General features: G+C 37.6%; 1 protein-coding gene across 1 annotated transcript in view; it reads left to right on the top strand.

Annotated features, from left to right (window-relative positions):
* LOC134565935 (multidrug and toxin extrusion protein 2-like) overlaps positions 1–27,627 on the top strand; it is a 177,925-nt gene that overhangs the window by 24,312 nt on the left and 125,986 nt on the right. Inside the window, exons 5-6 of the mRNA XM_063425667.1 lie at positions 5,056–5,098; positions 26,231–26,275. Of these exons, the coding sequence (XP_063281737.1) occupies positions 5,056–5,098; positions 26,231–26,275 (88 nt within the window). The remainder of the gene's footprint in view (positions 1–5,055; positions 5,099–26,230; positions 26,276–27,627) is intronic.

Below are 27,627 nucleotides of genomic sequence, written 5' to 3'. Positions count from 1 at the left end.
AGCACTCACGGGGGGGATTGTAATTATCACTTGGCGCGGAAAAAGCTTTTGACCGGCTGCACTGGGAATTCCTTGCAGGGGTCTTGAAGAAATTTATATCCCCCAGAACTTCCTTTTAGCAGTCAAAGCATTATACTCCACACCATCTGCGCAGGTGGTCAACGCAGGCTTTTTATCCGACACTTTCCCCATTACGAATGGCTCTTGACAGGGATGACGGCTTTCCCCACTGTTATATGTCATGGCATTGAAACCTTTGCCATTCCAAATCAGACAGCACAAGCAAATACACTGAGTGCAGATAAGACACAGGGAATATACTGCCAATCTATTTGTTGACGACATACTCCTCACTTTGACAGATCAATGCACATCATTACCACACCTGCTAACACTAATTGAAACATGTGGGAGGTATTCATATTACAAATTGAACATGTCAAAAACCCAAGCACTATACATAGGGCAGGGATTGGTACAGATGGAGGGGCTGAGGGCATATTTTCCCTTCGACTGGAGGGAGTACTACCTCACCTTCCTGGGCATAAAACAAACTAAAAATCCCTCCATGCTATATAAACAAAACTATGAACCGCTTCTTAACGGTTTCATCTCTACCATGCAGAGATGGGAAGGCTTCTACCCTATTAAAAACTTACCTCACCAAACTCCAGAGAATTTTGGTCAGATTTGTGTGAAACAAATGTAAACCTAGAGTAGCTAATGCAATACTAACAAAACCCAAGCAAAAAGGTGTTCTGGGCCCTTCCGGACGTAAAAATCTATTTTAAGGTTGCAATAGTGGCCGCTGAAGTGCCATTACAATCCGTAGTCGACCATCCACAATGGGCAGATATAGAGGCACACTGAGCGAGACAACAGAGCCTTAAACATCTCATTTGGGTTCCAAGGGCACTCCACCTCTTGGACACCAACACCCTCCCCACCACAATTCTCACTTTTCAGATGTGGGACTGGACAAGGGGCTCCCTTTGCATGGTCAGACCAACACCTCTGGCCACGTTAATACAGAGCATGAGTATCCTAGTCCCAACACTGGACTATAAACCATGGACCACGCAGGGCTGTACACGCTTGTGTCAGTTGCTTCAAAATAACAAAATTATGCCTTTCCTGGACTTGCAGGCCAAGTTTAGTCTACCGAACAAACTGTTATTTTCATATCTACAATTGAAGTCATATATATTAGAGAACTGTGACGTAGGAACAGGAGCAACCTAACTTTCACAATTCGAAAAGCTGTGCACATCTCAGACTCCACTGAGGAAAACACTTTCAATTACATACAATGTGCTGCTCAACATAGATTTGCATGAGACTAGGACATTCAGAGATGCATGGCATAGAGAATTAGGGTACACAATATCAGACGAACAGCGGGCAACAGTGTAATTGGCACACAGAGGTAACACACCTAGAACTAATGAGGAAAATACAGTACCGGTGGTACTATGTACCCAACAAACCTCCACACATGTACCCAAATTTTTTAAATAGATGTTGGAGGTGTGGGAACAATGCTACATGTCTGGTGGTCCTGCCCGTTATTCCAAAGTTTCTGGAAAATGGTCAATGCAGAAATGACGTTACCCAAATAGAGCAAAGACACATGCCTGACCACTGTATACTGTTCATACTACCAACATGCATGTTCAGACCTCATATTAAACTCCCTTTCCAAATCTTGATGGCAGCGCATACATTGTTAGCATGGGCCTAGAAGACAAGTAAAGTCCCAAGTAAACAAGCCCTATGGGAACAAGTAACTCTCAACTGGGACTATGAACAAATGGCACACTTATACATAACACCCAACGCCACTACCATTGAGGCTAAATAAAATCTGGGACAACTACGTGCTAAAAGCAACCACTATAGTTTGACCTATTAGAGCCTCCCCAGAAAGGGAAGCACGGAACTGAAACCACAGACAGGACATATGAACACTTAGACCAATCATACTTTTCCACTAGGAGGCCCAAGCTCCACGGAGAAACATCTCCCATGTACGGGTACCCACAGGATGAGAATCCCCTAACCACTGACCAACTGAAGTGCTAGCCCACCCTGACTACACACCCTCCTGTCAACCATTCCCTGTGATATCCACACCTTGCAACCTGGAATACAGCTGAGAGAAGGCATAAGCACATCAAATGAGGGGGAGGGGGGAAGCAAACGGGGCAAGGCAAAACATTTGCATTTATTTGCAATTATTGGCAGCCCACATGAACCACACCTATTATACACATCTGTATAACAGGGTCTGTAAAGCTGCACACACAACCCAAGGGGGAAATAAAGTCCTCATAGCAGGTTTCGAACACAATGGGTGATGTGAGCAACACATGTACCAGATGCAAAATAAGCACACAGGTGTAGTTGACATCCTGGGTATGCCCTGGATGGGACAAGAACAGAGGTGAACCCACAGTAGCGAGTAGCCAGACAGGAATGGTATTGTTGAAGAGCGTTTGTGATGACTCTGCCTACTATTCTATTCTATTCTTTTGCTATATTGCTGTAAAGTAATATTATATCACATGCCACAAAATGCAAGACTTGAGTGTTGACAAAGTTACTGATCTATCCGTCCCGCACCTACCTCCCCTCTTCTTTTCTGTACCCTACTCCCAAAACAAATAAAAATTGTTAAATTAAAAAAAATACACTTAGAATGAAATTGTATATATCTATTTCTATGTATATAGAAATAAAAATACGAAATATATGTATATCCATATACATAATTACATAAATAATTTCATAAATATACACATAGATTTCAAATATATAAATATGTATATATGTGTGTGTGTGTGTGTATATATATATATGTGCATATTTATGTAATATTTTTACATAAATTAAGTAATTTTATTGATTGATATTTGAGGGACCTGCCTGACAACCCAGGCCAAAAGTCCAGAGAATTTTATTTGCTAGCACTATATTTAACCCTGTAACTTTCCAACACACCCTAAAACCTGTGCATATGGGGTACTGTTTTACTCAGGAGACTTCGCTGAACACAAATATTAGTGTTTCTAAACCATAAAACATATCACAACCATGATATTGTCAGTAAAAGTGATGTTTTTTTGCATTTTTCACACACAAACGGTACTTTCACTGATGATATAATTGTTGTGATGCGTTTTACTGTTTTGAAACACAAATATTTGTGTTCAGCAAAGTCTCCCGAGTATAACAGTATCCCCCATGTACTGGTTTTATAGTGTTTTTAAAAGTTACAGGGTGAAATATAAGGCTTACCATTTAATTTTTTTTCATTGAAATTTGCCAAATTGGTTATGTTGCCTTTGAGAGCTTATGGTAGCCCAGGATTGAGAATTACCCACATGATGGCATACCATTCACAAAAGTAGGCAAAACAAGGTATTGCAAATGGGGTATGTCCAGTCTTTTCTAGTAGACATTCAGTCACAAACACAGCGGCGGTCGTGATCCCGGGGTCTGCCTGGGAGCTCAGACAGACCCCCTATGACCGATCCGGTCTCCCCGGCCATGTGATCGCGGGGTCCTCGTGATCACATGCCCGGAATAGCCAGCTTATTTGATCTAAGTAATTTTATATACACATACATAAATCATTAATAAAAGTGTATTTTAATTATATATTAATATTAAAATACACTTAGAATGACGTTAAATATATATATATATATATATATATATATATAAATAAAAAGTAATAAAATGAAAAATAAAATAAAACAATAATAAAAAAAATAAAAAAAATGATATACCAGTTTTAATTTGTTCTAACTGTATTTTGATATGAATATACAAACTGCGATGTTTATACAGTGAAATGCAAGCCTTATATTTGACTCTGCAACTTTCAAAAACACCATAAAACCTGTACATGGGGGGTACTGTTATACTCGGGAGACTTTGCTGAACATAAATTATATAATTCTTTCATGCAGGCTATTTGAGTCACAGCTGTGGAAAGTGTGGCTGAGACTGCGTAAACAGAAACAAAAGTGATTTACCTTGTAAACAGCAGAAAATTAAGCAGTGAGATTGCAGGGATATGATCCATACAACCAAATAGCTTCATTAAGCTAAATATGTTTTGATGCCTATTGTATGCTTTTAATTGAGTGCTTCATTATATTATTTAACTCCCCCATATTGCCTCAACACAAGTATATAGAGAAATACCCTTATGAATAGGGACTACGTGATTATCTACTTTTTTATTAAAATACTTTCTTTTTAAATAAATGGTTACAGACACACTTGTGATTTAACTGATTTTGATATATTAGCATGTCCTGTATTTATCTTTCAGTATATTTAGTTCTAATCTTATCAATGCTCTGTTTTAACAGGTATAACAACTTCAAATCATTTCCTTATACACAGTAAAGCACAATACCATTAGTATTCAACAATTTGAGAATTTTTTGGAAATGAACCAGGGAATTTTAAGTTAAAATAGTAGAAATGTACTTAATTTTGCTATTTCCTGATAGGTTAAACAAATACTGGTTGAGAAAATAGCCCTGTTGCATACATATAGTATTTGCATTTTTATTGGACTATGAGATTTTCCCTATATATGGGTCATCAAGTTTAACTTTAGACTCAAGACTGATGTTTTTCTGTAAACTATAAAAAAGCCCCTAGATACAGGGCATATTGAAACAACAGGACAGATAATGCTTGCATCCCAGAAAACCCTGTTTTGCTTTTCATGATACCCCCTATACACACACAGGATAGCAGAGCACATAAAAGGTAGGAGAGGATTTGGCTGCATTTAACTGTCTCGTAGTAGGTTAACAGTGGTCGACTTTACTTATAATTTAGATCCTAGGCACATGGATTATTCTATGATGGTACATGGGCAGATAATGACATATAAATGAACACTACTGGCACCATAACCACTATAGCAAGTTTTCAATTGTTATATAATTATTCTTCAACACAACAAATACTAAAAACACAAAACCAATCTTGAGTTCTGTCTTAAAAGTAACATTTTACTTTTTCTTCTAGGTTAACACAGGAATACGTGCTCGTTTGTATCCCATCTCTCCCTGTAAGTTTTTTCTCTAATGTATCATTATTATTAGTTTCTTTTAGTTTTTTTGTTACAAAGAAAAAGATCAGTCAAACAATTTCAAACACAAATACAAATACCAAAGAGGTACATTGGCTTATATAAGTTATCGAGTCGGTCAGTGCAATATCCGGTATGCGATTGACAGTAGTGGTACAGTTACAGTCATAAATAACAAAGTTCATTACTTGTAACATGGGAGCAAAATGCAGTATAGTGATTTGATACAAGATTTTTGTGAATCATTGCTCAGGGTATATATCAGGATAGCAGACAAACACTTGGCTGTGGTGTAACAGTGTGACATTAAATTTACATTCAATCATCACAACACCACCAAATCATACAATCAATGCTCAAAGTTCGAAGAGAGATAATGTCAACTTAGACTTCCATTATTGGTTGCATATCTGTGCTATGCCCAATTTTAGGTATAGGCATGCATGAGGGATATCTCTTAACAAAGTTCACACATCATAACTCATTTCAGAGTCACTACATTTGTCTCAAACTAGCAGGTGCCTCTAAGAGAAGAATGAAAAGAAACGTGAAAGGAGGTAGAGCAAGGGAATTGGTGGGGAGGGAGAGAAAAGCTCAGGACAAGCCCTTGTGAAGGTATTGAGTCATTCAGTCTATGCATGAGAATCCCTAGCAGTTATAGGGTATCATAAAAATGTAACAGGATACCACAATACAATCATCTGCACCAATTACATAATGGCACAACCTCAGGTTTGCCTAGCCTGTAGTCCCAATAATCGTGTCCTATGTAGAGCCCAGCTGCACCACAGCTTTGTATGTATGGCTTTTTTACCCTGAATGCTGTGAGCAATTTTTTGTAATGATAGGTGCTGTCTAGTCTATCAAGGACTTCTTTTGTCGAATGAAGTTGGGTTGTCCTCCAGCAGGTCGCAATGCTTAGCTTTGCTGCCAGGAGAAGGTGGATGATTACTACTCTGTGTGGTAGTTCATCTAACAAGGGTATCAGATGGAACAAGTAATGTTATTGTTGCGGGGATATATGTGTACCAGTTATTAATTGGAGGAGTGTACTTATCCTGACCCAAAAGTGTTGTAGCTCTTTACAGTCCCAAAAAATATGTTGTAAGGATCCTATTGCACTAGAACATCTCCAACAATTTGGGGAAGAATTCTCGTTGATATGTGCAATTAGTTTTGGTACAAAGTGCCATATCATTAAGACCTTGCAATATGCTTCCCAATGTGTTAGGCAGTGGGATGACAATTTTGTAGCCCTTAAGGTGTAGCCCATTGGGATAGAGAAGACGTTTTGTCCAGGTCTTCTTCCCATTTTAACATATAAGGTAATTTCACATTCTCACCCATGGCAGTCAATGCATTATAGCATAACTATAGTGGTTTAGATTTGGGTCCTAGGCATTTGTGACCAAAGGGAGTGATGTCAGAATATTGGCATGCTCGCACCCGTCTGGTAGTGAGAGGATATTTCAACCTTAGATACGTGAAGATTTCTCTTGGTGGCAATTCTATATATACATTTAAATTCTACGTGCATATTTATGTAATATTTTTACATAAATTAAGTAATTTTATTGATTGATATTTGAGGGACCTGCCTATTAATATATATATATATATATATATATATATATATATATATATATATATATATATATATATACACACATATATACATATTTATATATTTGAAGTCTATGTGTATATTTATAAAATTATTTATGTAATTACCGTATATACTCGAGTATAAGCCGAGTTTTTCAGCACATTTTTGTGCTGAAAAACCCCAACTCGGCTTATACTCGAGTCACTGTCTGTATTATGGCAATTTACATTGCCATAATACAGACAGGGGGCTGTGGGGGCTGCAGAGCGTTTACTTACCTCTCCTGCAGCTCCTGTCAGCTCCCTTCTCCTCCGCGGAGGTCCGTGCAGCACCTCGGTCAGCTCCCAGTGTAAGTCTCGCGAGAGCCTTACAAAAAAAAGATAAAGACACCTCCAAGTATCATAAAACCCATGACCGTGTAACATATTAGCAAATCTCTTACTCAACAATTGTGTCTGTGGGCCAGGCTGTCCATTGTTTTCTCTTAGAAATATCCAAATTTGGATCAAGTGTGCCTTGGCGAGATAATTTTCAGTGTGCCTGGCATAGTGGAAGCCTACATAGAACTAAAACTAAAAGCAAATAAACTATATCTAAACATTGGCCCTGTTTCACCACTGTGAACATCCATTTCCTCGTCAGGTCTTTATATGTGGCGTAGGGCGACGGCCCAAAACAGAAATTTCTCTCCAATGGATAGGGTTTTGGAGCTAGTGAAAGGGGGGGGGGGGGTGGCAGGGTGGCAGGAAGAAACGGACAGGGGAGAAGCAATGTTCTCTGAGTCTGCTTAAAGAAAGTGTGTTCCTACCTGTTTATATGGTCAATTACTGCTGGGACAGTGAAATAATAACAGGGGAAGGCGAGTGCACTGCAACCTCAAGAAGTTGGAGACTTCCTACTGCTCTGTTAGGAGAATTGGAATACTTGTTATTTTATGTTCAGCTCCCTGCAAATTCTGGAACTTTCTGCAGGAGTGTGAATGAGCTCTTGCATCCTGCCAGCAGAAGGAAGAGAAAGGATTGCCATTGGTGTTCTGCTGTTGTTCTACATTCTGCTGGATCTCTCTGGAAATATCTGCAGTTACAGAAGTCACTCAAAGGTACTGTCTCCAGAGATTGCTTCAGGATTCTCCCTTATAACTGTGGGTAGCGCTACCTACACCTAAGGGCCCCAACGTTGTGCACATAATTTACCTGCAGGTACCTATGAGTTTAACTGTTCAGATGTAGTTATTGATGTTATTAAGGGAAATTTGTTGTCTACATTCCTGTTGCTAAAGACTCTTGTGACTATCATTCCTACATCAGGGACTTTATCATCATTTAACATTAGCCAGGAACTGCATTGTTATTTCTGCTGTTATATGTGTATCTCTTTAACCACAATACAGTGTGTATTTCCATGTCTGTAGTCATTTCATGTCTCTGAGGTATTAAGTGGAGGGTACTCATGTGGGGTGGGTTCTCCATAAATAGAAGTTGCACTGAGTGGAGGCACTGCGTCAGAACAAGATGTCCCGATCTCCCAACTATAGCGGAGGCTCAAGATCCCTGTCAGCAACAGAAGAAGGTGTAACTGCCGCTAGCTACGGCTTGTTGCCAGGAGCAGGGCAAAAAAGGGTTACATATATATACAGGGACTCTCGTTTTAGAGATTCGGTAGCATGGTGGATACAGGAACAGATAAATCCATGCCTGTGTGGGCAGCCTGGGGGGTCATTAACGCGGGCAACACATGTGGCTAAGCCCATTGATATGCACGTTGCAGTCAGCAACCAAGTATGTTTTACTGCAAACCTATTATGCTAATATTTTCTCTTTTCTTTCTGTTTTTTTTTTCAATTATTTTTTTTGTTTTGTTTGTGATATCCTTATCCTGTTTCATACCAAGAGTATTTCTGCCTTTGAGCTTAAATGTGTCATACTACTTGCACCATCCCCAGTAAAAGGGGAGAGCAGCTGAAGGGAGCTGGTGGGTGCCAAGCACGTAAAAGTTTGAAATGTGTTCAAACAGGTAATACTCAACTGTGGGCCACATGGCAAATTGACATGAAACAATTAACTTGGTATTATAATGCACCAGTCATAGAATGAGAATAGGAAACTATATACAAAGGATACTGCTAGTAATCTAGTAATCTTGATAGCGAATTAATAAATTCATGCCTGCATGCCATAGTTATAGCTGAGAGGTCCACATACAGGTTAACATCTTGGTATGGAGCTGGGAGAGTGGGTAGTTTTCTGGTAGCATTGAGTAACTGGTCTTTGGACAATAGTAGTGAAAGTGCACTATCGGATCTCAAGGAGTGTCTTCTGTAAATCTGGCAGGTCATGGCAGTCGGTGGACTCTATCCATCAGCCACGCTGTCTCCTCGAGATCCGGTATAACTGCAGTGCACAGTGCTTTAATGAAGGCAGGTAAAACCTCTACTGAGACTCCGTCCGGTATGACACGGAATTTCACATTATTGTGCCGTAACCTATCTTCGAGTTCTGCTACCTTTTGCCTCATTGTCACCTTCTCTTGTTCCAGCTTTTGTAGTTTGTCTACCACGTTGTTGTCAGCTGTACACAGTTCTTCCATTTTGTGTTCAAGGTGGTGTGTCCTTTCCCCCAGCTCTGCAAGATCCTTATGGAGGGAAGCAGTGATTTGTTTAAAATCTGCAGCATTTTATTAAGACTTCTATCTGTAACCAGGTTGTCTTCTGAAGCTGTTAGCATAGGCTACTGGTCAGCTGTCCCTTCCAAAGTGGGAGATTAGGCCTCCATGGCATTGCCATCTTGGATGTGTTTAGGGAAATCTTTTTTTCCGTGTCTGAGCGGGTCCGTGATTTTCATTTGTTTTGTAGGAGCCATGAGGGTGTAAGTCTCTGCCTCTCAAATCTCCGGTACAATTTGCCTACTTGTCGCTATAATTCCATGCTTAGGGTTGAGTAGAAGAGGTGTTTGACCTATGTGGCCATCAATAATCTAGGAGTCAAGCAATGATAGTTAATAGGATTTCTAGAAGGAGACAATACTACTGATTTATGTATTTATTAATTTATTGTGAGTTGTCCTAAATGTTTAACCCCTTCAACGTTAAGACATTTCATGCCGTCCTCCACCAAGTGGGCTTTAACACCGTTATGGCAGCATGGTTAGTGTTAAGTCTCTGCTGACACTAGATATCAACTAATACTTGGGGCTCTCTTTTGTCAGCTGAAGCCAGTGGCCCCAGACTGACATATGAGCTGTATGTGGTGTACAAAGTGAGCACTGCATACAGCTCTTTAAATGAGTATTTAAATCTCCATTGGCTACAGTGTGGTGTGAATGTAGTTAAATTCCTGCTCACACCTGGAGACTCTGCCCGAGGCTCCACCTGCTCCTCTTCCTCCCCAGGCTCTCCCGGCTTCTCCTCCGCCCCAGACTCTCCTTTGTCCCAGGCTCTCCTCTGCCCCAGACGCACAAACCGACACACATACACATACAGACAGAATGAAACACTGACACACATGCAGATACACACACACGTACACTGACACGCAGATACACACACTGACACACAGATACAGACACTGACACAAATACACAGATACAGACACACAGATACCCACAATGACACACTGACAAACATGCAGATACTGACATACAGATACAGACACTGGCATACAGATATATACCCTGACACACATGCAGATACACAGACATACAGACACATACCCTGACACATACACAGACACACATATGTACACACACTGACACTAAGATACACATCCTGACACACAGCTACATACATTGACACACACTGGCACACAGATACATACCTTCACACACATGCAGATACACAGAGATACACACCCTGACACACAAGCCGATACACAGACATGTAGATACATACACTGACACACTTAAGGTTGCATACCCTGACACACACTCTGACACACAGATACATACCCTGACATACATACAGACACAACGATATACACACACTGACATGTACACACGGACACATACACTGACACACCGCTATACTGACACACATGCATATACACATACACAACCTGACACACAGATACATACACACATGCATATACACTGACAGAGACCTATACACTGACAGACAGATACATACAGTGAAACTACAGACACATACTCTAAAACACATGCAGATGCACAGACATACAGACACTGACACATACAGATACATACACAAACACACACACTACACACACAAAAACACATTTCCTTTTCTTACATTTTGGCTGGTGTGACCACGCCCCTGAAGGCCCATGCTCTCATGGCTGCCTGATAAATTCAGCCTCCCCTCTGTCAGCTGGGGACATTTTTAGTGGACCAAACCCACCAGGTGAGATCAGCATGCCACACTTTCCAGATTTTTGATGAGCACTGCATACAGCAATTTAACTCCATAAAGGATAAGCGGTTGATACTTGGGCCTTCCCTCTGTCAGCTGGGTGAACATTTAGTGGACCCAGAATGATCAATAAGCTGCATCCAGCACTGCACTGCATACAGACCTTTAAATTAATTGAGAACACAGTGGTTGAGTGATCTCACTCAGCTGTAGAGGTTCTGGGCTGACAGGTGCTCAAAGGAGACCCAGATTCTGAACAGACCCTGGCTTAGCCACTTGCCCTGCATGGATCAAATTGAATTTGCACACACAAAAATTTCCTCACGCTCAGAGCAGATGTATAATAAAAATAGAGACAAATGAATAATGGCGCTTGCACAATGGTAGGGATTTCCAAAAGAGATTCCCCCCCACTTTTATACCTCCACTCTTTCATTCCCCCATCTATAATATACTGGAAACATAACTATTGTGTTTTTATATTCCTCTGTGTTTATAATTAAAGAGCTTCAAGAACAACAAAAAAATAGACCTCAGTAAGTTACCACTATTTATTAATGACTTATTCAGGGTAAGAACAAATGAAAAACTACCCCTTTAGGAGGTCTAACTCTACTATAGAACAATTGTACAAATCATACGACTAACAAGCTTTTCAGTCCTAAAGAAATGTGTTTGACATCTTATCAAAACATCCACGATACACTTAGCATAACATTCCATTGTTATCTGATATTTCAATATGTCGTAACAGTGTATTTCTGAATCTGCAGCCAATCCATGATACTATTCATTAAAAAAAACAAAAACAAAAACTTGGGTAGCAAGGAATCTTGAGAAGGAAAAAGGATAGAAGATAAGGGACGGAAGGCATAAAAAATAAAACAAATCTGGAACGTTAGATAAAGGTGAGCCAAATTTTATTTTCATAACATGATCTGGTGTAGCTCTACTGGTGAGCCCCAGGAGGCCACCACCCTTATTCCCAGTATCTCCTCTGTTAAGGAGGACACATATCAGCCACAGTCTCTATGTCTCTAAAAATATTTCATTCCTATCAAATAGGGCCACTGTCTGCTCTTCCATAGCTCTAATCTCTTTACCCATTGCCTGAACGTTGAAACAGTGCCCTGTCTACAGAGGGCCAGGTTCAAGGACTTTGCCAATGTTAAGAGATGTCTAGCCAATGACCGTTTATATTCGGGTACTGGCATTATCGTGTTATGTATGAACATCGCCACTATTATAAACTCTACTATTCAATGCAGCATGCACCTGCTTCCAAAATGGCTGAACCGCAATATGTGATACATATATCATATCTGTAACATTGTGACTTCCTCTTCCCAAATGTCTGGCACAAGTCAGTATGCTCTTGGGATATTTTGTACAAACGATCAGGGGTCAGATATCACCTTGTGAGTACACAAACAGATCGTATATATGAGTGAGTGAGTTTCCCAAACATACACTGGAGGGAGCGAAGTACCCACAAAATAGTGAGATGAAAATAAATAGCTAAAATAAACAAATGTGTTTAAAGTGACATAGTTTATTGTAAGTCAAAATATTGGAACAGTAAAACATAGAACTGTAAAAATTAGGACATTAACACAGTACTATTATAAAACCAGGAAAACATTATAATTCCGAAACCAACCACTAAAGTCAATGTAAAGGTGCAATCAGAAGCCCCACTGGTCGCGACTCCAAGGGGCTAAGTAATAACCTATGAAGATGGTGAATTGGTGGAAATAGGGTCTATGTTCCTGGATCTCGTGGCTCTACGCGTTTCGTCCCATCGTAGTCAGGACATCCTCAGGAGAAAGCAACAATCATTACTGAGATTGTTACTTTCTCCTGAGGAAGTCCTGACTAAGACGGGACAAAACGCGACTAATTATTATAATTTTTTCCTGGTCTTATAATAGTACCGTGTTAATGTCCTTATTTTTACAGTTGTAAGTTTTTCTGTTCCAATATTTTGTCTTACAATAAACTAAGTCAATTTAAACACATATTGGTAAGTATCGCCCTCCAGTGTATGTTTGGGTAACTCTTACTCATATACTATCTCTTTGTGTATTGACTATAGTGCCTTTTGAAGTGTCCCTATTGAGGGGCTGCTTTTTTACCCCTACATTCGTATTAGCTGTGTCCATCTTTATATTGTTCACCTTGTGAGTAGCTTACAGTTGCACTAAGGCATCAAAATCATAATTTTGGCACATTAAGGTTCAGAGAACCATGTCCCAAGTTCATCTTCCCATCTGACTATAAAAGGCAATGTGATCTATTTTGATTGTGGATGTGATCTAGTTGGATTTTGCCAAGGTGTCTGATACAGTTCCACACAATAGATTAGTGTTCAAACGCAAAGAAATCAGTTTACATTAAATTTCTTGTTCTTGGGTAGAACATTGGCTTAAAAATAGAGTACAACGTTGTCATTAATGGTTAATTTCCAAGTTGGACAGAGGTGGCAAGTGGTGTCCCTCAGGGTTCTGTTTTAGGACGCCGTCTATTTAACATGTTTTTAAATGATCTTGAAAAAGGCATTGAAAGTCATGTTTCAGTGTTTGCAGATGACACAAAACTCTGTAAAGTAATACAATGTGAGTAAGATATGACTTTGCTGCAGAGAGATTTAGATAGACTGGGGGACTGGGCACTCAAATGACAGATTGCATTTTTCTACAATAAATGTAAAGTTATGTACTTCGGAGTCAAGAATGCACAAGCAACGTATACCCTTAAAGGAACACTATAGTCACCTAAATTACTTAAGCTAAATAAAGCAGTTTTAGTGTATAGATCATTCCCCTGCCATTTCACTGCTCAATTCACTGTCATTTAGGAGTTAAATCACTTTGTTTCTGTTTATGCAGCCCTAGCCACACCTCCCCTGGCTATGATTGACAGAGCCTGCATGAAAAAAAAAACTGGTTTTACTTTCAAACAGATGTAATTTACCTTAAATAATTGTATCTCAATCTCTAAATTGAACTTTAATCACATACAGGAGGCTCTTGTAGAGTCTAGCAAGCTATTACCATAGCAGGGGATAAGAAAATCTTAATTAAACAGAACTTGCAATGAAGAAAGCCTAAATAGGGCTCTCTTTACAGGAAGTGTTTATGGAAGGCTTTGCATGTCACATGCAGGGAGGTATGACTAGGGTTCATAAACAAAGGGATTTAACTCCTAAATGGCAGAGGATTGAGCAGTGAGGCTGCAGGGGCATGTTCTATACACCAAAACTGCTTCATTAAGCTAACGTTGTTCAGGTGACTATAGTGTCCCTTTAATTGAAGCAAATTAGAGATAACCAAACACAAGAAGAACTTGAGGTGGGCTACAGGAAGAAAGAAGATTTAGTCTAACGCAAAGGAAAGGGTTTTAAACCATATGAACAATAAGGATATTAAATTCTCTGCCTGAAGAAGTGGTTTTATCAGAGTCCGTACAGATATTTAAACAGCAACTAGATGCATACTTGCAAAAACAGAATATTCAAGGATATAATTTTTCAATATAGAAAAGGGTTCTATGACTGTGTCACACCCAGACAACAGCGTAACACAAACATGTGTCTTAAGTGTTAACACAGTCACAGAGATAATACACCAATGAGACACTCCAGGGGGGTCTCGGGGCTTAACCCCAAATGTATGAAAAAAAAAAAAAAAGCCCAAATCTTCTCATGTAAGTGAGGAGAGGACTTCCTGGATATATACCAGTATCTAAAGTAATGGCGTGATCTCTGTGGTGGAGACAATTGTAACAACAACTTAACTTATAAGCAAAATGGCTATATACATAAATTCCTTAGCCTTTAAAAGGCCAGTATACATGACTGGCTTAATTGTCGGTAGAAAGTAGGTCCAGTGTAAGCAAGATTCTCTATGTATATTAGTCAGATTTGAGCAAAGATCATCACGGTATGTGTATCAAAATAATATACAAAGTAATCTTGCCAATAGTATCGATAATACTAGCATGTGTTACTTTTGATGTGATGGTGGTAATTGCAGGATAGTATCAATATATGTGGAAATATTTAAGTCTGTCAAGTGCTGTGCTTAACGCCTTAAGACCGGAGGGCGTACTATTACGTCCTTTTTAAAGCGGCTCTAAACGCCGCAGGGCGTAATAGTACGCCCTCCGGTCTTTCCTTACTTACCCGGTCGCCGGCGGTCCCACGCCGGCGATCGCGGTTGGGGGGACTCCCAGGGAGCCCCCCCGCGGCAGATCTTCCTCCTCCGGTCCCACCCGGCCATGTGAGAGTGAGGTCCTTGCGAGGACCTCACAATCACATGGCCGGTATAGCTGGCTTCTGTATTGCCAGCAGGGGGACTGCCTGTAATGACAGGTGGTCCCCTTGCTGGCTGAAAATAATATAAAATAAATGTTAAAAGTGTAAAAAAATAATAATATATACTTAGATCATATATATATATTATATATAAATATATGATCTAAGTATATATATACACATATACATACACACACGTACACTGTATAGGTGTATTTTACTATTAATATATATATAATTATATATATATATATATATTAATATCAAATTACACGTAGACTGATACTGATTAAATATATATATAATTATTGTTATATATATATATATTTATATATAATATAAAAAAATTAAATATGTAAATATGAAAAAAATAATTATAAAAAATGTTATTTCGTTCTAACTGTATTGTGATATTAATATATATATATATTTATATCAAAAAAACACGTAGAACGAAATAATATATATATCTATATACATAAATATATACGTATATATCACTATATATATACCTATATATAAATAAAAATATAAAAAAAAATTATATATATATATATATATATACATATATATTCACATATGTATATATATATACATATATTAATTCTACATATATATTTATGTAATATTTTTACATAATTGGGTATCTTAATTAATTACAATTAGCGGGACCTGCCTGACAACCCATGCCGAAAGTAAAGGGAATTTAATTTGCTAGCACAATATTTAACAATATAACTTTCCAAGACATCATAAAACCTGTACATGGGGGTTACTGTTCTACTCGGGGGACTTCGCTGAATACAAATATTATTGTTTCAAAACAGTAAAATGTATTACAACGATGATATCGCCAGTAAAAGTGACGTTTTTTGCATTTTTCATGCACAAACAGCACTTACACGGACGATATTATTGCTGCGATACTTTTTACTGTTTTGAAACACAAATATTTGTGTTCAGCGAAGTCTCCCGAGTACAACAGTACCCCTCATGTACAGGTTTTATGGTGTTTTCAAAAGTTACAGCATCAAATATAAGGCTTGTGTTTCATTTTTTTCACATTAAAATTTGCCAGATTGGGCACCTTGCCTTTGAGACCCTATGGTAGCCCAAGAATGAAAATTACCCCTATGATGGCATACCATTTGCAATAGTAGACAACCCAAGGTATTGCAAACGGGGTATGTCCAGTCTTTACAGTAGCCACTTAGTCACAAACACTAGCCAAAATTGGCATTTTTTTGCATTTTTCACACACAAACAAATACTAACGCTAACTTTGGCCAGTGTTTGTGACCAAATGGCTACTAAAAAAGACTGGACATACCCCATTTGCAATACCTTGGGTTGTCTACTATTGCAAATGGTATGCCATTATGGGTGTAAATTTCATTCCTGGGCTACTATAAAGTCCCAAAGGCAACGTAACCAATCTGGTGAATTTCAATTTCAAATGTAACGTGCAATATTTGACCCCATAACTTCCCAAAACTCCATAAAACCTGTACATAGGGGTACAATTTTACACGTGAGACTTTGCTGAACACAAATATGTGTATTTTATTGCAGTAAAAGCAAACAGTATTATGACGTTGACAGTTAAAATGTCATGTAGAACTAGAAAAAAACAAAATTTCTTATTTTCTCCCATCCTTTTCATATTAAATTATGTTTCATAGCTAAATATTTGATATTAAATGAAAGCCCTGTTTCCCCTGAATAAAATTATATATAATAAGGGGGGTGCATTTAATTTGAAAGAGGTGAATTACGGTTGGACAGACATATAGCGCAAATGCCAGGTTTTGTTTACATTTTGTTTCGTTCACAACGTGTACATTTGGCTCCGTCCTTAACCCCTTAACGCCGTTACGGCGTGCTATGCCGTCACGGGTTAAGTGGGCTTTAAAGCCGTTATGACGGCATAGCACGCCGTAACGGATTGCAGCCCCAGGAGGTAAGATGTACTTACCTCAGCCGCAATCCGCTTCGGGAGGACTGCCTCACAGCCCAGGCAGCCCTCCCACGGCAAATCAGGCCCCCGGGGGCCATGTGATCGCTCTCAAAGAGCGATCACATGGCCCTCTATAGCTGGCTGTGGATCTGCCAGCAGGGGGACTGTTTGAAATATCAGACAGTCCCCCTGCTGGTGGGAAGTATAAAAAATAAATAAAATCTAAGTGTAAAAATAAATTAAATATATTTTTACATATATATAATATGTATATATATTATATATATAATATATATACATATTATATATATATGTAACGTCATACAAAGTGTATTTTAATATTAATATAAGTATATATATATTCATATTAAAATACACTTAGAATGACGTTACATATATATAATATGTATATATATTATATATATAATAGATGTACATATATATATTATATATAAATATGTATAATTAAAATAATAAATAAATAAAATAATAAAATAAATAAATAAAATATTGAAACAAAATTTAATATAAATTATATATGCATATGTAATTTCATTCTAACTGTATTTTGTTATTAATATATATATATATCGGTAACAAAATACACTTAGAATGACATTCTATATATATCTATATATATATATAAAATACAAATACCGTATATACTCGAGTATAAGCTGACCCGAATATAAGCCGAGGCCCCTAATTCTACCCCAAAAAACTGGGAAAACTTATTGACTCGAGTATAAGACTAGGGTGGGAAATGCAGCAGCTACTGGTAAATCTCTAAATAAAATTGGATCCTAAAAAAATTATATTAATTGAATATTTATTTGCAGTGTGTGTATGAATGCAGTGTGTGTGTATATGAATGCAGTGTGTGTGTATGAATGCAGTGTGTGTGTATGAATGCAGTGTGTGTGTGTATGAATGCAGTGTGTGTGTATGAGTGCAGTGTGTGTGTGTATGAATGCAGTGTGTGTGTGTATGAGTGCAGTGTGTGTGTGTATGAGTGCAGTGTGTGTATAAGAGTGCAGTGTGCATGAGTGCAGTGTATGAGTGCAGTGTGTGTGTGTGTATGAATGCAGTGTGTATGAGTGCAGTGTGTGTGTGTATGAATGCAGTGTGTGTGTGTGTATGAGTGCAGTGTGTGTGTGTATGAGTGCAGTGTGTGTATAAGAGTGCAGTGTATGAGTGCAGTGTGTGTGTGTATGAATGCAGTGTGTATGAGTGCAGTGTGTATGAGTGCAGTGTGTGTGTATGAGTGCAGTGTGTGTGTATGAGTGCAGTGTGTGTGTATGAGTGCAGTGTGCTTGTGTGTATTAGTGCAGTGTGTATGAATGCAATGTGTGTGTGTGTGATGCAGAGCCTTGGTGGGGGTGGGCATTTTTATTATTTTTTTTATTATTTTAATACTAATTGGTTTTTTGTTATATTATTTTTTTTAAATTATTATTATTTTTTTATTATTTTTTAATATTTTGTTCATTATTATTATTTTTATTAATACTTTTATTAAATTTTTATTATTATTAATATCTCTATTATTATTTTCGTCCCCCCTCCCTGCTTGCTAGCTGGCCAGGGAGGGGGGCTCCTTCCCTGGTGGTCTAGTGGCATTGGCAGTTCAGTGGGGGGGAGAGGGGGCTGTCAGAGCTGTACTTACCTTTCCTGCAGCTCCTGTCAGCTCTCTCCTCCTCCGCGCCGTCCGTGCAGCTCCCTCTGTCAGCTCACACTGTAAGTCTCGCGAGAGCCGCGGCTCTCGCGAGACTTACACTGGGAGCTGACCGAGGTGCTGAACTGACGGCGCGGAGGAGGAGAGAGCTGACAGGAGCTGCAGGAAAGGTAAGTACAGCTCTGACAGCCCCCTCTCCCCCCAGTCTGTATTATGGCAATGCAAATTGCCATAATACAGACTATTGACTCGAGTATAAGCCGAGTTCCGGTTTTTCAGCACAAAAAATGTGCTGAAAAACTCGGCTTATACTCGAGTATATACGGTAACCGCAAATATATATATATATAGATAAATACATATAATTACATAAAAGATTACATTACTATACACGTAGAATTTATATACCTATAAATGCATATATATTAAAATTCTACATGTATATTTAAATAATCTTTTAACGTAATTATGTGATTTGATTAATTAAAATTTGATTGACATGCCTGGCAACACAGGGAGAAAGTGCAGCGAATTTAATTCGCAAGCACTATATTTGACCCTGTAACTCTCCAAGACACCATAAAACCTGTACATAGGGGGTACTGTTTTACTCGGGAGACTTCACTGAACATGGGGGAGACTTCACTGAACCCCCATGATGGCATACCATTTGCAAAAGTAGACAACCCGAGGCATTGCAAGTGGGGTATGTCCAGTCTTTCTTAGTAGCCCCTTAGTCACAAACACTGGCCAAATATTCGTTTTTTGCTTTTTTCACACAAAAACAAATATGAACGCTAACTTTGGCCAGTGTTTGTGACTAAGTGGCTACTAAAAAAGACTAAACATACCCCACTTTCAATACCTTGGCTTGTCTACTTTTTCAAATGGTATGCCATTATGGGGGTAATTCTCATTCCTGGGCTACCACACCGTCTCAAAGGTAACATTACCAATCTGGCAAATTTCAATTTGAAAATGGAACGTTCTATATTTGACCCTGTAACTTTCCAAAACAACATAAAACCTGTTAATGGGGGGTACTGTTGTACTCGTGAGACATCGCTGATTACAAATATGTGCATTTTTTTTGCAGTAAAACCTAACAGTATTATGACATTCACAGTTAAAATGTCAGACGGAAATGCAAATTTAAAAAAAATCTTATTTTCTCACATTTTTTTTAATTTTATTCATAATGAATTATGTTCCATATATGAATAGTTAATGATAGATTAAAGCCCTGTTTCTCCTGAACAAAATGATATATAATAAGTGTGGGTGCATATAATTTGAAAGAGGGGGACTACGGGTGAACAGACATATAGCGCAAATTCCAGTTTTTGTTTACGTTTTGTTTTGATCAGAACGTGCACTATTGACTCCGTCCTGAAGGGGTTAAGGGGTTAACCGCATTTGCGCTACATGTCTGTCCAACCGTAATTCACCTCTTTCATATTAAATGCACCCCCCCTTATTATATATCATTTTATTCAGGGGAAACAGGGCTTTCATTTAATATCAAATATTTAGCTATGAAACATAATTTAATATGAAAAAAATGGGAGAAAATAAGAAATGTTGTTATTTTTTTAGTTCTACATGACATTTTAACTGTCAATGTCATAATACTGTTTGCTTTTACTGCAATAAAATACACATATTTGTATTCAGCAAAGTCTCACGTGTAAAACAGTACCCCCTATGTACAGGTTTTATGGTGTTTTGGGAAGTTACAGGGTCAAATATAGCATGTTACATTTGAAATTGAAATTCGCCAGATTGGTTACGTTGCCTTTGAGACTGTATAGTAGAATAAAATTTACACCCTAATGGCATACCATTTGCAATAGTAGACAACCCAAGGTATTGCAAATGCGGTATGTCCAGTCTTTTTTAGTGGCCATTTGGTCACAAACACTGGCCAAAGTTAGCGTTAGTATTTGTTTGTGTGTGAAAAATGCAAAAATCGCCAATTTTGGTCAGTGTTTGGGACTAAGTGGCTACTAAAAAAGACTGGACATAACCCATTTGCAATACCTTGGGTTGTCTACTATTGTAAATGGTATGCCATCATAGGGGTAATTTTCATTCTTGGGCTACCATAGGGTCTCAAAGGCAACGTAACCATTCTGGCGAATTTTAATGTGAAAAAAATGAAACACAAGCCTTATATTTGATGCTGTAACTGTTGAAAACACCATAAAACCTGTACATGAGGGGTACTGTTGTACACAGGAAACTTCGCTGAACACAAATATTTGTGTTTCAAAACAGTAAAAAGTATTGCAGCAATAATATCGTCCGTGTAAGTGCTGTTTGTGCGTGAAAAATGAAAAAAAACGTCACTTTTACTGGCGATATCATCGTTGTAATACATATTACTGTTTTGAAACACTAATATTTGTGTTCAGCGAAGTCTCCCGAGTAAAACAGTACCCCCCATGTACAGGTTTTATGGTGTCTTGGAAAGTTATAGGGTTAAATATAGTGCTAGCAAATTAAATTCCCTATACTTTCGGCATGGGTTGTCAGGCAGGTCCCGCTAATTGTAATTAATTAGGATACCTATATTTATACCTATAAATATATGTGTAGAATTAATATATGTATATATATATATACATATGTGTATATATACACGTGTATATATATATATATATATATATATAATTTTTTTTAAATATTTTTATTTATATATAGGTATATCATTATTTATCTATTAATAGTAAAATACACCTAGACAGTGTATGTGTGTGTATGTGTATATATATATATATACTTAGATCATATATATATAATATAATATATAATATATGATCTAAGTATATTATATATATTTTTTTACACTAGTTTAATTTTATTTTAATTTATTTCCAGCCAGCAGGGGGACTACCTGTCATTACAGGCAGCCCCCCTGCTGGCAATGCTGCAGCCAGCTATCCCGGCCATGTGATTGTGAGGTCCTCGCAAGGACCTCACTCTCACATGGCCCGGGGGGGCTGAAGAGGGCGGACGTGCTGCGCGGGGCTCCCTGGGAGTCCCCCCAACCGCGATTGCCGGCGTGGGATCGCCGGCGACCGGGTAAGTAAAAAAAAAAACGGAGGGCGTACAATTACGCCTGACGGCGTTTAGAGCCGTTTAAAAAAAGGACTTAATTGTACGCCCTCTGGTCTTAAGGGGTTAATACAGAGTCAAAGGGTGTGTTAACTCAGCATGCCTGGTCTTCGCATAGACTGGTAAGAAGGGGATATAAGGAGGAAAATTTTAGAAAGCCTATCTCCCTTTAAATTTGGCTAGAAAAATGGGAAAAAAGAAGAAGAGAAACTTAAATTATTTACAAACCAACTATATACATAAATAACTTTGCCTTATAAGGCTATTCCTATACCTGATGTGACAGGTCTACAAAACAGTGCACATGACTGGCTTTATTAAAGGAACACTATAGTCACCTAAATTACTTTAGCTAAATAAAGTAGTTTTAGTGTATAGATCATTCCCCTGCAATTTCACTGCTCAATTCACTATCATTTAGGAGTTAAATCACTTTGTTTCTGTTTATGCAGCCCTAGCCACACCTCCCCTGGCTATGATTGACAGAGCCTGCATGAAAAAATAAACTGGTTTCCCTTTCAAACAGATGTAATTTACCTTAAATAATTGTATCTCAATCTCTAAATTGAACTTTAATCACATACAGGAGGCTATTGCAGGGTCTAGCAAGCTATTAACATAGCAGGGGATTAGAAAAGCTTAATTAAACAGAACTTGCAATAAAGAAAGCCTAAATAGGGCTCTCTTTACAGGAAGCGCTTATGGAAGGCTGTGCAAGTCACATGCAGGGAGGTGTGACTAGGGTTCATAAACAAAGGGATTTAACTCCTAAATGGCAGATGATTAAGCAGTGAGGCTGCAGGGGCATGTTCTATACACCAAAACTGCTTCATTAAGCTAAAGTTGTTCAGGTGACTATAGTGTCTGTAAGAAATATTAGATAGTTTATTTCTCTTATATCATTTTATAAGATGTATTATCATTATTGCTGACTTGTTAAACTACTTTTTGCTTTGTATGCTAAATTTAATGTACGTCATAGATATGCTGAGTGTGGCAAAACTTGGACAATGACATTTTTCCTTTTAGGATGTCTGACAATGTGATACTATGCTTAGTATACAATTGTATAGGATGTTCTAATATGATTGAGTGTGACAGACCTATACAATTCTATAGGAAATACGACATTTCAGGATGTCTGGCCCAGGATATACATTGCAGACATATTCAAAGAAGGTCTTATCTTACCAGTCAGAATAACATGTGATATTTAAGGAAGTAATCAATCTTATATTCTGTATGGCATATCTCATGACTCAAGTAACTTAATTTGCATAAATACTCATTACACAGTAAAGCATTTGAGAACTTGTCAAGCACCTTTCGTGTCTGTCTGTTATTTGCTAAACAAGTTTCTCCCGTCAATTGATGTGGTGAACAGAGGATCGAGAAGTGAAGACAATTTGAGTCCAAGACAGCATTAACCCTTTCAGTGTCCCTTTAAAAATAGGCCAAAATGGGCCTGGTATAATGTAGATCCTGTGTATATTTCTAAGTCATATTTCTGTCTTGAGATGGAGCAAAAAATAATCACAAAAAAGGTATCCAGGTGATACAAATAGCAATGATGCCAATAGTATCTATGATGCTAGCACGTGTTACAATGGTATTTGCAAATTAGTCAAATGAGAAATATATGCATATGTCCAATGCTGTACTTATTGCAAAATCAAAAGGTATGTAAGCTCAGCATGGATAATCTTAGCATGAAATGACAAAAAGGGTTATGAAAGGAAAAATTATGGTAAGCTTCTCTCCCTTTAAATCTGACTAGATAGAAAAAAAAAAAAAGAAGAGATTAAATTAGTAGCATATCACTCGGTTGGTGTCTAGTTAAAAATGTTTGGATACAACCAAACATGTATAAGGTGACCAGATAAAGTAATCCAACACCATGCCAATAGTGTCAAAGTGAGATTAGAGATAACCTGACACACGTTTCAGTGCATAGAAGTGTGCACCTTCGTCAGAGTAAGAAATTTGAAATGCAGTCTGTTCCCTTTATAAAGGAGTATCCCTCGTGGCTCAATTAGCAGAGCCAATGGTAGATGCCTGCATCATCAGGTGTATGGAATCTCCCTATTCAGATGTAATTAGTCGGTTGTTGACTCCCCTTTCTCATGGAGCCAATCACCTTGCTTAGCCAATGAGTGTGGCATTTTTGTATAAATGAATAAATAAAAATAAAAAAATTAATAATTATAAGGATGTATCCAAATTATTGAAAACAAAAGTTGCTGAAATTTAAACTTCTGACTTAGAGGGAATGAAAGGCTATCTATAAATGTGATCGGTAACAGTAACAACAAGTCTTAATTTACGACTAAGGATTGATCTAGGATAATATGATTCATTGTAAATGTATCATTAGAAACATCACTATTATGAGTCCATCCAGAATGGTTAAACCGATCAATTGGTGTAATAGCGATAACATTTCAACATGCTTAGTGTTTAAATATATATATAGGGAAATACATTTCAGTGTTTGACATATATGTTAAAGCTGATTTCCTTATTTATTTGCTAATATATCAAAAGACTCACAGGGGTTCACATGAATAACAAATGCAAGGCACATCAATCCATTTCCGGTTCATCGCTTGATACATTAAGCTGTGGAATTCCTTAGTAATAGTCAGTGTAGATTTACTTCATATAGATACCATTTGTAAGTCATGGTATCTATGAAGTGACTTAGAAGTCACTTCATGGATTCCATTATTTAGATTCTTTAATAGGAAAGAAAAATCTATAATGTATAATGTTATATCATAATGTCTGTGGTAAATTCAAAATCAGTCTATGAAACACCGCCTGTTGGATTTAGTAATTCAATTCTTTAGTAAGGCACATTATTATTATTATTATTATTATTTTATTATTTATATAGCGCCAACAAATTCCGTAGCGCTGTACAATGGGTGGACTAACAGACACATAATTGAGATCAGACCACTGGACGTACAGGAACAGAGGGGGTTGAGGGCCCTGCTCAATGAGCTTACATGCTAGAGGGAGTGGGGTATAGTGACACAAAGGGTTAAAGTAGGGGGATTAAATAGTTTATTAGAGAAGGGTTTATTGAGTGCATGGTAGGTCATTTTTGACAGTTGCAGGAAAGGAGTCATGGGGTGGGGGATGAGAAGCCTGCTGACAGTTTAATTGATACGCTTTAATGAAGAAGTGAGTTTTCAAAGATTTTTTGAAGTAATGGAGGCTGGGTGAAAGTCTGATTGAGGAGGCAAGGGAGTTCCACAGAATAGGTGCAGCCCTAGAGAAGTCTTGAAGGCGAGCGTCAGAGGTGGGGATCCGGGCAGAGGATAGGCGTAGGTCTTGGGATGAGCGCAGGGGTCTCGACGGGACATACTTGTGTATGAGGGAGGATAGGTATGTTGGAGCAGCATTATGTAGGGATTTGTAAGCAAGCGCCAGAATTTTGAATTACATATAAAATATATAGTGATGTTTACTTCTTATACAAAGTAAATCATTTTTTATATAGTTAGTATATGTGACTGTAGATTATTGCCGGTTTGTGAATAATTATCTCCCTCTGATAGATTGATTTGTAGCCTGCATCCTTAAAGTGGTATAGTAGTATTTTAAGTAAGACGTATTGTATGTGAGGGAGGGAGGATGTGGGACATGTGTCTAGGGAGCAGACTTGAGAAAAGTAAGAAGCAAATGTGGTTAGAATAAAATATAATTGAATCATAGAGCTATGTAATTTTACCATAATGTCTAATGCATGTGCACACCAAACGGTAATGGTGTAAATTGTATACAGTGCATGAGTTGTGAAAAATACATATTTATGTACAGATTATTCATTAGAAATGAACTATAGGAGAATCCCTCATTAAGGCCCAATGGAGATAGTGTTTTTAGTTGGTATACATATCCAGAAGCTCTCTCTCTGTAACAAGAATCCTGTGAAAATGTTTTTGTTTAGTTGATTTTTTATAATAGAGCAGGAAATTATCCGAATTATATTAGAAAATCTAAATGTTCTTATTGCAAAACTATCTGAAGTTAATAAAGTTTAATCCTTTTGTTGTTGTTTGTCATTACAGGCTGTTTTCCTGTTTCATCTTCAGACACAGTATTTACAAAACCAGGTAACTATCAATAAATGCAATAGTTTAATATAATTACTATTAACATATTAGTGGAGTGTTTAACATGTATATATTTTGTTAAATTATTTGTTTTGCAATTGCAATTAACAAAGTCATTTAACAGCTGTATTATAAGTATCATACTGATCAATATTCCCTGAATCCAAGTTATAAAATAAGCATAACAAAATGTTGCACAAAGCAATAAAATGGTCGAAACTGTACAAAGCCTAAAGCATTTTGTTGCTGAAGTGTTTTGGGGTTTAACAGCATGTTTTTTTTTTCTGTTTAATTTTATACTGATGCTCTGTGCTAGCTAGGTGCATTTGACTATGGGGCCTGTACAGTGCCAGCTTGTGTATGGTCTTGCAAAAGTTGTGTGCACTATATAAAAGGTTAAAAAGCTCAATAAATGCCAGTAGCTAATATAAAGGGAAAAACATTCGGGGCCAGTACAAACCATTATCTGGAAATCTATTCATAAACAGGGCTATACATAGGACACGAGGTCACACATTGAGGCTGGAAGAAAAGAGATTTCATCTAAGGCAAAGAAAATGTTTTCTTTTACAGTAAGAGCAATAAGGATATGGAATTGTCTGCCTGAAGTGGTGGTTTTATCAGAGTCCATACAGATATTTAAACTGCAATTGGATAAATACTTGCTATCATTTCTAATTAGTGGGGTAATAGCTGTTTGATCCAAAAATACATCTGACTGCTATTTTGGGATCAAGAAGGATTTTTTTCCTAGTTTGTTGCAAAATTGGAAGCCCTTCAGACTGGGTTTTTTGCCTTCTTTTGGATCAACAGCAAAAACATATGTGGGGAAGGCTGAACTTGATGGACGCAACTATGTAACTACAATAAATAAATATAATAACAAATGATCTATTTAAATAATTATCATTATATATTTATATATAAAATAAACATGTAAATACATAAAAAAATGTAAAAAAAATATATACATATATATAAAAGTGTGTAAATTTTTTCTAACTGTATTTTAAAATAAATAAATATATATATATATATATATCTATAGATAGATATCAAAATACATGTAGAACAAAATAATATATATTTCTATATACATAAGTATATACGTATATATCACTATTAGTGATGTTCCGAACGGTTTGCTAGCGAATAGTTCCTGGTGAACATAGCTTGTTCGCGTTTGCCACGGATGGCGAACATATGCGATGTTCGGTCCGCCCCCTATTCGTCATCATTGAGGAAACTTTTCCCTGTACCTCACAGTCAGCAGACACATTCCAGCCAATCAGTAGCAGACCCTCCCTCCCAGACCCTCCCACCTCCTGGACAGCATCCATTTTAGATTAATT

This window comes from Pelobates fuscus, chromosome 1, assembly GCF_036172605.1.
Source record: "Pelobates fuscus isolate aPelFus1 chromosome 1, aPelFus1.pri, whole genome shotgun sequence".
Taxonomy (NCBI): Eukaryota; Metazoa; Chordata; class Amphibia; order Anura; family Pelobatidae; genus Pelobates; species Pelobates fuscus.
Note: the sequence above shows the minus strand (reverse complement) of the source record. Positions and strands in the feature narration are given on the sequence as shown.